The sequence below is a fragment of the Sarcophilus harrisii genome, chromosome 3, assembly GCF_902635505.1.
Source record: "Sarcophilus harrisii chromosome 3, mSarHar1.11, whole genome shotgun sequence".
In the NCBI taxonomy this organism is placed as follows: Eukaryota; Metazoa; Chordata; class Mammalia; order Dasyuromorphia; family Dasyuridae; genus Sarcophilus; species Sarcophilus harrisii.
In genome coordinates this window covers 534,248,388-534,261,435 of record NC_045428.1, presented here as the reverse complement: position 1 = coordinate 534,261,435, position 13,048 = coordinate 534,248,388, and the positions used below count along the sequence as shown (strand labels likewise).

Below are 13,048 nucleotides of genomic sequence, written 5' to 3'. Positions count from 1 at the left end.
TTTCTAGTATTCTATTTACCTCTTTCACTTCTTTCTTATTTATTTTGTGATTTGACTTATCTAGCTCTGAGAGAACAAAATTGAAATCTCCCACTATTATAGTTTTGTTGTCTATTTCTTCTTGCAGCTCTCAATTTCTTTTTTAGGAGTTTCCATGCTATACTACTTGGTGCATATATGTTTAGTATTGATATTGCTTTATTATCTATGGTATACTTTCCCAATATATAGTTTCATTCCTTATCTCTTTTAATTAGATCAAGTTTTGCTTTTGCTTGATCTGAGATCAGGATGGCTACTCCTGCTTTTTTTTGTTGTTGTTTTTTACTTCACCTGAAGCATAATAGATTTTGCTCTAAACTTTTCACCTTTACTCTGTATATATTGCTCTGCTTTAAATGTGTTTCTTGTAAACAACATATTATAGGATTCTGGCTTTTAATCCAGTCTGCTATCCACTTCCACTTTATGGGACAGTTCACTCTATTCACATTCACAGTTAAAACTACTAATTCTTTATTTCCTGCCATGTTATTAACCCCAAATTTTACTTTTCTTTTCCCCTTTATCTTCTTCCAAGCATTTTACTTTATGAGCACCACTTGCTTCAACCTGCCCTCTCCTTTAGAATTCTCCCTTTCTTGTACTTTTCACCTACTATTTCTGTTTCCCTTCTGCGTAGCTTACCACTTTCCTTTTTACCTTTCCACTCCCACTTTTCTATGAGAGAAGTTTCTTTGTGAAACCAAGTATGTCTAATATTTTCTCTTTGAGCCAAATGTGATGACAGTAAGATTCACACAATGCTCATCCCCCTCATTTCTTTCCCTCAAATATAATAGATTTTCTTTTCCTCTTAATGTGATGTAATTTCCCTCACTTTACCTCCACTTTTTCCTTTTTCTGGTACAATCACTTTTCCATCTACAATTTCTTTTTTATATGATAACAGTAAAATCAAATTATACATGCACTCTCAATATATACCCATAACATAAATACAGTTCTCAAGAGTTCTTTTCTTTTTATCTTTTTATGCTTCTCTTGAGTTCTATATTTGGAGGTCAAATTTTTTTCTTTAGCTATTGTCTTTTCATTAGAAGTGAATGGAATCCACCTGTTTCATTGAATGTCCCTCTTCTTTCCTGGAAGAAAGCGCCTCATTTAGTGAGGTAGTTTATTCTTGACTGCATTCCAAGTTCCTTTGCCTTTCAGAATGTCAGATTCCAGGCCCTTCAATCCTTTAAGGTGGAAGCTGTTAGATCCTGAGGAATTCTTATTGTGTCTCCTTGGTATTTGAATTGCTTTTTTTTTCTTGCTGATTGTATTTTTTTTCCTTTGTCTCATAGTTCTGAAATTTAGCCACAATATTCCTTGCAGTTTTAATTTTGTGGTCTCTTTTAGGAGATGTTCGGTGAATTCTTTCAATGGCACGTTTACCTTCTGGTTATAGAACATCAAGGCAGTTTTATTAATGATTTCCTTAAGTATAATGTCTGGGCTCTTTTTTAATCATGATTTTCAGGAAGTCAATAATCCTAAGATTGTCTCTCCTAGATCTTTTTTTCCAGGTCAGTAGTTTTCCCAAGAAGGCATTTTACATTTTTTCCTATTTTTTCAACTTTTTAGTTTTGCTTGACTGATTCTTGATGTATCATTGAGTCATTCATTTCCAATTTTGCAGTTCTGATTTTTAGTGAATTATGTTCTTCATTTACTTTTTTACTCCTTATTGTATTTGTTCAATTGAATTTTTAAATGAGTTGCTTTGTTCTATTTCACAAATTCTGTTTTTTAAGTAGTTAATTTCCTTTTCCATTTCATAAATTCTGTTTTTCAGAGTTGTTTTCTTTTTCCATTTTGTCAACTCTATTATTAAAGGAGTTATATGCTTCCATTTCATTACTATTTTGTAGTGAATTTTCTTCAGATAATTTCTGTGTTTTCTTTTCCAAACCCTCTTGTAAAGTTCTCATTTCCTTTTCCCATTTTTCTTCCAGCTCTCTTTTAAGATCTTTTTTTATAATTTCTCTAGAATAGCCTTGTGTGATAGGAACCAATTTATATCATCCTTTGAGGCTTCATCTGAAGACTATCTGCTTTTAGTCTCCTCAGGGTCTGAAATCTGTTCTTCTCTCAAACTATGGTCAGAGTTCTTTTTGCTTTTTTACTTATTTTTTAAAAGTTGAGATCTGCTTTTTAGGGTCAGGGAGGTTTTCAAGATTCCTTTACAAGTGGCAGTGGCTATCTGAGCCTGTCAGAGGAGCCAACATTGGAGATTCCTCTCAATTAGATTCTCTTAGCACACAAACCTGCACATTCACCCCAGGTCTGCACTGCTGGCACTGGTATCTGTGCTTGGCCTGTTTGGCCTTGGCCTGCCTCCTCTGTCTCGATTGAAACAGACCTTTTCTGGTGATCTTCAAAATTATCTTCTGCTGGGAATTTGTTAAATTCCCAATATTGTAGGATTCTGCCAGTCCAGCCTAATTCAGAGGCTGGATTTGGTAATTAGTGTGAGAGTCAAGGGAGAAGATCAGAAAGAAACATGTGTTCTCTGCCATGTTGTCTCTGCCAGTGATTTCTTTCCCAGATTATTTTGAGTATGAAGAAACTGAGGCAAATAATGTTAAATCATTTGCTCAGGTTACACATCTAGTATGTGTTAGAGGTCAAATTTGAATCTCAGGAAATGAGTCATTTTGACTCAGTCTTGGAACTTTCTCCACTGTACCACCTATCACAGTTATTAATACCTTCCTTTTTTGAAGGAGAAAATGAAATGAAGTGGTTGGAGTTTTAAAAGAAACAGTATTTGTAGTCAAAGTTTGTGTCTGAATCCTGGTTTTTCTATCTTTATACTTTGGGCAAATGCACTGTCTTTCTTGAATCTGATTTTGCTTCTATGAAAAAGGAGGCATGCATTAGATCATCTTTGAGGTCCATGCAAAAACCTGGCGATCACAAGACTAATAAGTGACTTAGCAAGGGTTTGAACCCAAGTCCCCAAATACCAAATGCAGCAATCTTTCCCTAGTACTCAAGTGCTCTCTTTTCTCCATGTGGTTCCAGTGTGGGATTCAGGAACCTCTGGTGAAGGAGATGAAAGGGACATGGTTTCCCTTTTATTGTCCTAATACTCATAGTCTATTCTCATTAAAACTAATCCAGAATAATGTTACTGTTCTAAACCTCATTGTCATTAAACTTGGTGTTATCCCTAATTAGGAATACTATCATTCTTTTCCTCATTTGCTACATTTCCCATTACAATTTCCAGATATATGTGGATATGTGAATTTTTAGAGTTTTATGAAAGCTGTAGATGAGAAATAAAAGGTATCAAATGACTCAAAAAAATTTAAAACTCAAAATGCATAAAATAAATGTAAAGTATTATATAATATCAACATAAATTTTATAACGAGGTACTCTAAACAACTCATAAAAGAAAAAAATCATATTTTTTTTCTCTATTTTACAGGAGGTACCAAACCATTTTACATGGATTTCCTTGATCATTGGAGAAATCATGCCCCAAATCCTCCACAATTTAAACGGGTTAACTATATTTAGTTGTGAACTCATAGTGTATTGAGCAATGGGCTCATTGCCGATACTGCACCCAGATCACCCAGGATCTTCCCCTTCCAGATTCATTTATTTATTTCTTTTTGACTAGGTGAAAGAGGAGATTCTTTGCCTCAATTGCTACCTAGACTCTAAATAGGTTCATCTTCCATCAAATTGTTTTATTGAGTGTCTAAAAACCAATAAATCAAGCTCTAATGTGAACATTTTAAACTTTCAGATATTTACATGGAGAATTTAATAATTTGTTCTTCCTCCAGCTAGTATGAGCTGGCTCTAGCACAGCTCAAGTAGACAAAACATACATATGTGTGTAATAAATGTATGTTTGATTGTACAACATCCACATTAAGAAGAGGAAAATGTTTCTAAAACACACAACTCTATGGATATTTTCAACATGTTTGGTTCAGGACTACATTCTAGACTAAAGAATGGAGGCACCTAATTACCTGCCTAAATGTCCCACAATTCTGCTTCTCACATATGTGTCCAAACAGGCTTATAAATTGGTGACTTTAATAAAGGAAGCACAGATTCTTTCAACATAGCATTTAATGTTACAGAGACAAAGAGCTTAAAGCATTCTCAGAGACCATCCACTTTACAGAAAAGGAAACTGAGAAGTTATCATTTCCTCAAGATCATGCATGTAATAAAGAACAGAGCTAGTCTTCTTCTAGTCAATACTATTGTCTTAGTCATCCCCATCTAAATGTGTATAATTTGTAAATAGCTATACATATTAATGGCTTTTAGAATGGAATATATTATTCAAGATATGGTGTGATTAGCATAAATACAAAGAAGCTCTTTCCTTTCCAATTCTAGGCCTTGCTTTCTCTTAAAAGAGTTTAAGATGGAAATTTTTTTTTGGTTGTCATTTCACATCTAAATCTCATAAAGCTTGAAACTTGTTGTCTACCAGTCTTTTACATACATCTTTTCATGCCTCACCCATCCTGATTCTTAGAATTCAAGTGAAAGATTTAAAAATTATCTCTAATAAATATTATTTTGATATAAATGGACATACATGCTAGTCTTTTAAGATCTCTTTTGATCTTAACTTTGTCAAAAACTAATTACTATGCCTTCAAACTTCCTTTCATATGATTTAAATCACATTAAACGATTTAAACCACATGGTTTAATATGGATGCAATGAGTTTTCATTCAAATCATTGATAAAAATGCTGAAGAACACATGATCAAAAAACATACAGATGTATAGATATAGATATATATATATACATTAACATGAATACATAACATAACATATGCATGCACATATAACATATGCACATACATCCCCATACACACATATACATACACTTCTACCTATCTATCATCTATCTATGTACTTCTTTGTTTATCTGCATATATCTCTTACGGTTTTCTAGGAATTTCTCCTGAAATTGATATGAATATATTAATAAATATAATTTGGGTTTAGTCATTTAAATTGTACTGAATATCCTTAACTGTGTGATTCACTAGTTTTGATCACTTGATCTTTTTCAGAAAGATAATAAGATTTAAAAAATGTATATGTATATATGTATATAAATACATGCACATATATTTATCTTCATACAAATTATATATATATATATATATATATATATGTATATATTTAAGAGCTGTGTGATGCTTATGTAGTTTGTGCATATATTCACCTGATTGTTTAAATGTGACTTTCAGGGAGTCATTTATCGATATCTCTGGATTCTTATCTACCTCTCTTTTTTTTTTATTTATTAGCCTTTTATTTACAGGATATATGCATGGGTAACTTTACAGCATTAACAATTGCCAAACCTCTTGTTCCAATTTTTTACCTCTTACACCCCACCCTCCCTAGATGGCAGGATGACCAGTAGATGTTAAATATATTAAAATATAAATTAGATACACAATAAGTATACATGACTAAAACGTTATTTTGCTGTACAAAAGAATCAGACTCTGAAATATTGTACAATTAGTTGTGAAGGAAATCAAAATGCATTGTGCATAAATATAGGGATTGAGGAATTCAATGTAATGGTTTTAGTCATCTCCCAGAGTTCTTTTTCTGGGCATAGCTAGTTCAGTTCATTATGCTGCATTGGAAATGTTGGTTGATCTACGTTGCTGACGATTGTGCAGTCCATCAGAACTGGTCATCATATAGTATTTGTTGGAGTATATAATGACTCCTGGTCCTGCTCATTTCACTCCAGCATCAGTTCAGTGTAACCTTTCTGAAATCATCCTGTTGGCATTTCTTACAAGAACAGTAATATTCCATAATATTCTATATACCACAATTTATTCAGCCATTCTCCAACTGATGGGCATCCATTCAGTTTCCAGTTTCTAGCCACTACAAAAGGGCTGCCACAAACATTCGTGCACATGACAGGTCCCTTTCCTTCTTTATAATCTCTTTGGGATATAATCCCAGAAGTAACACTGCTGGATCAAAGGGTATAAACAGTTTGATAACTTTTTGAGCATTATCTACCTCTCTTAAAATGAAACTTTGAATCCTGCCAAAAGGGAAATAAGAAGTAAGCACATGATACTGGCTGTGAAAATTAATTATCTATCCTAATCAAATTCTCTTCTTATATATATATTTTTAAATCCCTTAGTTAACACAGAAAAATTCATTGTCCTGAGCTAATTCTTTGATTAAAATATAGAGAATCATCAGAATTCATGTACTGAGCTAATTCTTTGATAAATATGGTGAATCAACAAGAATACTTGACAATGTATCTAAAAAGTTTCAAAATATGAATGACAAGCATTTCTAGATGTAGAACTTAGTATATAATGGTGAAGGTAAAGTTACAGGTGATTGAGAAATACCAATGGTGATCTTAAGTTCATTTACTTGTGAGAGAAGTAATGTAATCTGTTTATTTGTCTTATGAAATTTGAAGTTCAATGTGTGTTTGGGGTATCAACTAGAGGTAACTAGATATTGCAGATTAGAGGCAACGGGGTTGCTGAGTGAATAGAGCACTAGGTTTGGAGTAAGGAAGACCTGAGTTCAAATGTGACCTTAGACAATGGCAAAAAAAGCAAAGGCAATTCTCTATCCATTTGCATTTTCTATCTTAAACACTTGTATGTAATCAATGTGGGACTTTGTCTTGCTGGATTATGTAAATCATGGACTTTTTTGAAATTATCTCTTTCATCATTTCTAACAGCACAACAATATTCCAATACATTCAAATACCATGCTTTGTTCCACCAGTCTTCAACTTACCTAGCTTGTAGGTTTTTTTGCCACTACAAAAAAATAGTTGCTTTAAATATGTTTATACAGATGCACTCTCTCTTCTTGTCTAGTTAGAGACTTTTCACATAAGTTACTCATGGAAGTTTTGATTTTGGACTCTTTCTACTCAGGCATATAAATCTATGAAGTATAATGCTATAAGATTTATTCTATGTTGATTGGGGTGGCATATGAATTGGCACATGTTGAATGTGAGCAGGGGTGAGAAGTATATTTTCTTACTGATTGGTATTTATATTTAAAAGTCTGAGAAAACAGAGAGGCTCAGAAAGAGAACATCTCAAATAATAGATTATTCTTTTATTTCTATGTCTCCCATACATAGGGAATGTAGAGTAAGAGATTGTCAATAATTATCAGTATATACCCTTTCTAACCTATATAATTTAAATACAAATCAAAGGAGTCCTTGACAAGTGAAATAATAGAGAACAGACTTTTGTAAATAATATTCAGCAGTAGAATATATTAAGCACTTCATAATTAAATGAAAGATGTAGGGAATATAAGATCTCACTGTGATTATTGTTTATTTGTTATGAAAAATTTAATAGTATCTACATTAAAAATGCAAGTTCTTTTACAATATTATGCATACCATTTATAAATCAAAATCATGCATTGAAAGGTATAACAATACTCTCTTCAATGACTCTGCTCATAGATATCAGTGACACCATAAAAGGAAGAGACATGTCAAATAAAGTCAAGTCAAGAAGCACTACTGTGTTGGAGACACTGTGTTAATCACTGGGAAAATAAATGAATTCAAAATAAAACAAAAGGTTTAATAAGCAGTCTATGATCTCAAGGAGCTTACTAACTAAATGGGGAAGGAAACTTAGAATTTATTAATTACAAATAGGATGTTGAAGATAATCAACAGAAGGAACACTAAAATTAAGTGGGATAAGGAATTGCTTTTGTGGGCAGTAGGAGTTTAATGAGGATTTAAAGGAAGCAAGAAAGTAGAAAAGAGTAATAAGGAATTTGAAACATTGTCAATAATCAGTTAAAAATCATAGAGTGAGAAGATAGAATGATTTATGTAATGAAGAGCAAGGAGGTATACACTGGACTTAATCATTGTGGGGATTTATTGGCAAGAAGACTGGAAAAATAGGAAGGGTCCAGATACAAGTTGGGGAAGATTTTTTTTGTAAATGATCCAATCTTCCAGATGCTCCTTTTTAGGAATGGTACAATGTTGATTCCATGAATCTCTAGAACATTTCAGAGGGTCTGAGAAGAGATGAATATTCACTGAAAAAAACTTGACCTATTCATCCACAGAATAAATACCAAGGGATAAAGAATGTCTTTTTCCCACAATAGAACAACATTTGAATAAAAAACATGAAATGTATCTATCAGAAACTATATCTGTAATGGACCTTATAGACAGAAAATGAATCGGGCCTATATTGGAGATACAAGAGGAGCATAGGCTAGATTGCCTTTAGACAATTGATAAATTCCTTCAATGACTCCAAACTTTTCATGAAAATAAAGACCCATCTTTTTAATACCAACATTTTTCCATATAGTAGGAAGACATGGAATCCAATAATTTGTGAAGAATAAAAATAAAAAAAAAGAATAAAAAATGTATATCATTCAGAGTACAATGGAAAGTCACATGATTGAGTGTGAACAGGCTGCAATCTAGATTCAGTGATTTCTGAAGAACAGGAGTAAAAATCATCATAATTTAGCTGCATGATAGAAAAAGAAGTTGAATTGTTTAGATGGAAGGGTGATGGATGACCAATGCAACGTCTCAGAGGGTTCCACTAGTAAGCTTGTGGTATGAAAATATATAAGCAAAACCCCTTAAACAATGGGTGCAAATATATGAGAGGACATGTAGAAGAGTCACATTGAATAGGTTAATAGAGTTGAGTTCCATCCTGGACTTCTAGAAAGAATTTCTAATGCAAAGAGATCTCAAATCAATCTGAGATTACACCTTACACTATAACTTGAACTTAGTTGAGCTTTAATAAATATTTACTAAATGGGATGTTTATCCTTTCACTATCTCTATTATCATCTATTCCTACTTATATCCCATGAATGTTTCTCAGTCATTTGGTTTGGCCATAAGAGTTCTATTACTTGATCACGGATCTGTTTTGTTTTCACACCATAGATTAAGGGATTTACTGCAGGAGGTACCAGAAGATATATGCAAGCAAAAATGATGTGAACAGATAGGGGCACTTTCTTGCCAATACGATGACTGAGGAAGCTAAAAAGGGCAGGTATGTAGGAGACCAAAATTGTGGAAACATGTGCAGCACATGTGCCCAGGGCTTTGGAGCGGGCATCCTTAGAGGACAACCTGAAGACTGCCTGGAGGATTTTGATGTAGGATATGGTTATAAGTGTTAGGTCTAGTATCATAACAGAAAGTGCAACACAGATGCCATATGCTCGGTTGATGAGGGTGTTGGCACATGCCAATTTAACTATGGCCATGTGCTCACAATAGGCATGTTTAATGATGTACTTGGTGCAGAAGGGTAGTCTTAATATGAGAAGTGGACAAGGAAGGACCATGACAATGGCTCTGGCAGCCCCAGCCAATCCCATCCTAATGACCAAAGGGTTGGTTAGAATAGTGGTATAGTGTAGTGGGTGGCAGATTGCCACATATCGGTCAAAGGCCATGGAGACCAATAAGGCAGATGAGATGATGCAGAAAGTATGGATAAAGTACATCTGTGCCAGGCACTCATCAAATGCAATAAGGTGAGTATCCAGCCAAAAGATGTTGAGCATCTTGGGGGCTGTGACTGAAGCGACAGCCACATCATTGAGACCCAGCATACAGAGAAAGTAAAACATGGGCTGATGAAGAGTAGGCTCCAGCTTGACAGTGAGGATGATGAGGGCATTCCCCAGGAGAGTCATAATATACAGGAGGAACACGGGAATACTCAGCCAGTAGTGAAAGGCCTCTAGGCCAGGAATCCCCACCAGGAAAAAAGCTGAGAAGCTGCGTTCTGTGGTGTTTTTTATCATGATGAGACTTCAGGGACAGCATGCTCAGGTTCTATGTATCTGGTACGATTTCAGTACTATACAGAAGGATGGAGAATAACACAAACAGACACATAGGTGAACAAAATATTAGAGTCTGTTGGGTTAGAACCAATGTCCTTGAAGCCTGTGAAAATATTGACTAGTTATTACACTTTTCAGAGCCCCATGATGAGAGAGACCCTCAGGACTTTTAATCCTAAATATGAAGGTGAAGATGAATCTGTAAAGATTAATCATCCTTGAAATAAAGGAAACAGAAAAGCTGTATTTCACAAATTCCTCCTTATGTGTAGTTTTTCAAAATACTCTTCTTCAGGGGATGATTGTTTCAGTTGCTACTTTAATTTTAATGAAACATACTATTGTAGAAAGAAACATTCTGGGTACATAGAATATTATGACACAATGCAAATTGACTGTATCTTCCTCTATAGCTATGGGATCATAGCTAGAGGGATGGAAAGGTTCTCAGAGGTAGTAGTCCAATTTTTTATTTTACAAATAATAACACTGAGGCTCTTTGAGATTGGATGTTCTACTCACAAAGGAAATAAAGATTATAACTAATATTTGAAACCAGGATCTCTGATTTCTTAGTTAAATTTTTACATTGTTGTAATGCACAAAGAATTGACAGGATGAATTATTTCCAATGTTTTTTTCCAAGATATTGTTTCATTGTCTTCTTTTCTTATTAAGCTGTTGTTTTCCTTAATGCATTTATTAGTTTTTTCTCTTTTCCAATAATTGCATATATTTATATCTATGCATATTTGCACATATGTACCATATGTTTATGCATACATTTATACATATAGGTGCACATCTGACTTCATGAAAACATATAGTTTACATGTGATGTTGTTCCCCTTCCCTCTCAGTGAATTGTAAGCTACTTCAGAATAATAACTATTTTTCTTTTGTATCCCAGCACCTATTATCAAATATTCCATGTAAAAACAAGATTAAAAATAGACTTGGGATTCTATTGAGACAGAAAAGTTCCAAATAAGGAAACTCCTCCCATCAATTCAGGTGGTACTTTCTCTGCAGCTTCTAGTCTCAGAGGTATGTCTGGAACACCAATACATTAGGTGAGTTGCCCAGACTCTAACTGTTAGCATGTGGCACAAAAGAGAACTGAGCCAGGTCTTGCTAGCTTTGTGGCCAACTCCCTAAGCATTATACTATGCTCTGCTTTTCACATAGGTGCTTAACAAATGTTCATTGAGTTGGACTGGACTTTAAGAACATGGGGAAATATTTGGCCAGAGGAAAGATCAATCATATTTCAACAATCTTTAATGTTTTTAACCTATATAGAGGAATGGAGAACTAATGCATATACACAATGAAATCATGTTATGGCAGAGAATGCATTGCAGAGAGAGTGTTAGAAAACCATAGGGGAACTGTAATTGATGTCAAGGAAACTCTTATAGAAAGATGAAAAATGGTAGCTTAATACAATAAATAGCAGCATAAAAAGCAGACAAAAGAACCTAATATGCCCAACTGTTTAGAATTAATGAATAAAAAAGTATTCGTGCCATCAGAGCTTATAACTAGTGTCTTGGGCAAATTCACTTATGTAGGTGAGGAGGGTTGGAAAATAGTACTCCCAAGGAAAGGCTGAATTTTGGTGCATTGGGGTAAGAGGTTGCAGTAGCCCTAAGAACAGCCTGATAGCTGTCCATTTTGAGGCTGAGCTGGGAAAGACAGTGAAAAAAGGAACTATAGAGATCCATTCCACTATGGCCTCAGTTATGATAGGATGTCATAAATTATCCCTTGAAATTCAAGTCTTCGCATCCAAAGTATGCCTCAGTAATGGTAACCTGGGGATCTTTGTCAAATAGTTGTTTTCTGCACTTTTGAAATAACTTTTTGATCCTTATGCAGAGGATGAATACTTCATTGGCTCCTCAGGTGCATTTCTATCCTTATTAGCCCCACCATGGTAAATAGATCACAGAGTCTGGAATTGAAGCTTATAATGAGGAAAAGAGTGTCTATAAAGAATATAAATATGCTAATTATCCATTATTTCCTAAGGCAGAGAAATTTTCAAAGATTTGATTCCAAATTAGTTAAAACTTAAAATGCAAGTACGAGAAGAGGATAAGCTTATTTTTATGAAAAATTCACATATGTGATCACAGGAAAGAGTGCTGATTTTAACAGAAAACCTTCATATGTCATGTCACACATGTAACAGAACAGGTCATTCAAATTTCCTGATTTGGTGTCCTCATTTATAAAATGAGGAAATTGAATTTAATGACATCAGAGGTCCCATTTTTCTTTAAATTAATGATCCGCAAGGTGTTGATGACATTAAAGACATTTTTTTCTGACTTCTCCCTGCCAAATGTTCATGCTTTCATTCCCTAAGTACTTTGTAAATTACACTTTTTAAATGTATCCATATTTATATCTATTATATATGCTTATATTTGTATATGCACTTTTTAGCTCCTCTATTAAAATGTAAGTTTCTTGAGAGATAAAATGGTTTTATTCTTTTTTTCCTTCTTTATATTTGTATCCCTAATACTTGGATAATGCTTGGAACATAATAGTTGCTTAATGAACATTTGCTTGCTTGATTGTTATGTTATTATTATTATCATTAAGAGATATTTATAAAAAAACATCTTAGAGTTTACAAAGCATTTAATTGGTAAACTCATTTAAGATTTTTTATTCTAACTCCTGGACTGTCGTTTAGATCATATCTTAGACCTCAGTGCTTGCTATCCTGTTAATCCAACTTACTTTATTCTTTCAATGGATCGATTTTCACCTGTACTCAAAGAACTGGATCCTTATAATATTGGATAGAAAGTATCCTATTCATTCTGCCACTGAACAAAAGAAATCTCCCTATTTTGAATTCTCCATTTTAGGATGATTACCTGTTCAGTGTGAGAAATGAGCTGCCTGACACACTCTGTTTTTCTTTGTACATTGTTTTTGTCAAAAGATGATTGCTCAACAGACCATCATCTTGGCATGCTATATTCCTTACACTTAACCTACATTATCTAGAGTGTTAGATTGAGTGCTATTGGCAGATATCAGGAAAGAAAAGAACATTGCACTATGGTC

At 33.8% G+C, this 13,048-nt stretch overlaps 1 protein-coding gene across 1 annotated transcript; it reads right to left on the bottom strand.

Moving 5' to 3' along the window:
- Positions 1-8,938: 8,938 nt before the first annotated feature.
- On the bottom strand, positions 8,939-9,916 carry LOC116422610 (putative olfactory receptor 52P1). Its single transcript, XM_031961478.1, has one exon. It carries the CDS (start codon positions 9,914-9,916, stop codon positions 8,939-8,941), a length of 978 nt encoding a protein of 325 aa, XP_031817338.1.
- Between the last annotated feature and the right edge of the window lie 3,132 nt (positions 9,917-13,048).

Bases quoted from the DNA above. Each gene is read 5' to 3' on its own strand.
- LOC116422610 (XM_031961478.1), bottom strand. From the start codon at position 9,916: ATGATAAAAAACACCACAGAACGCAGCTTCTCAGCTTTTTTCCTGGTG.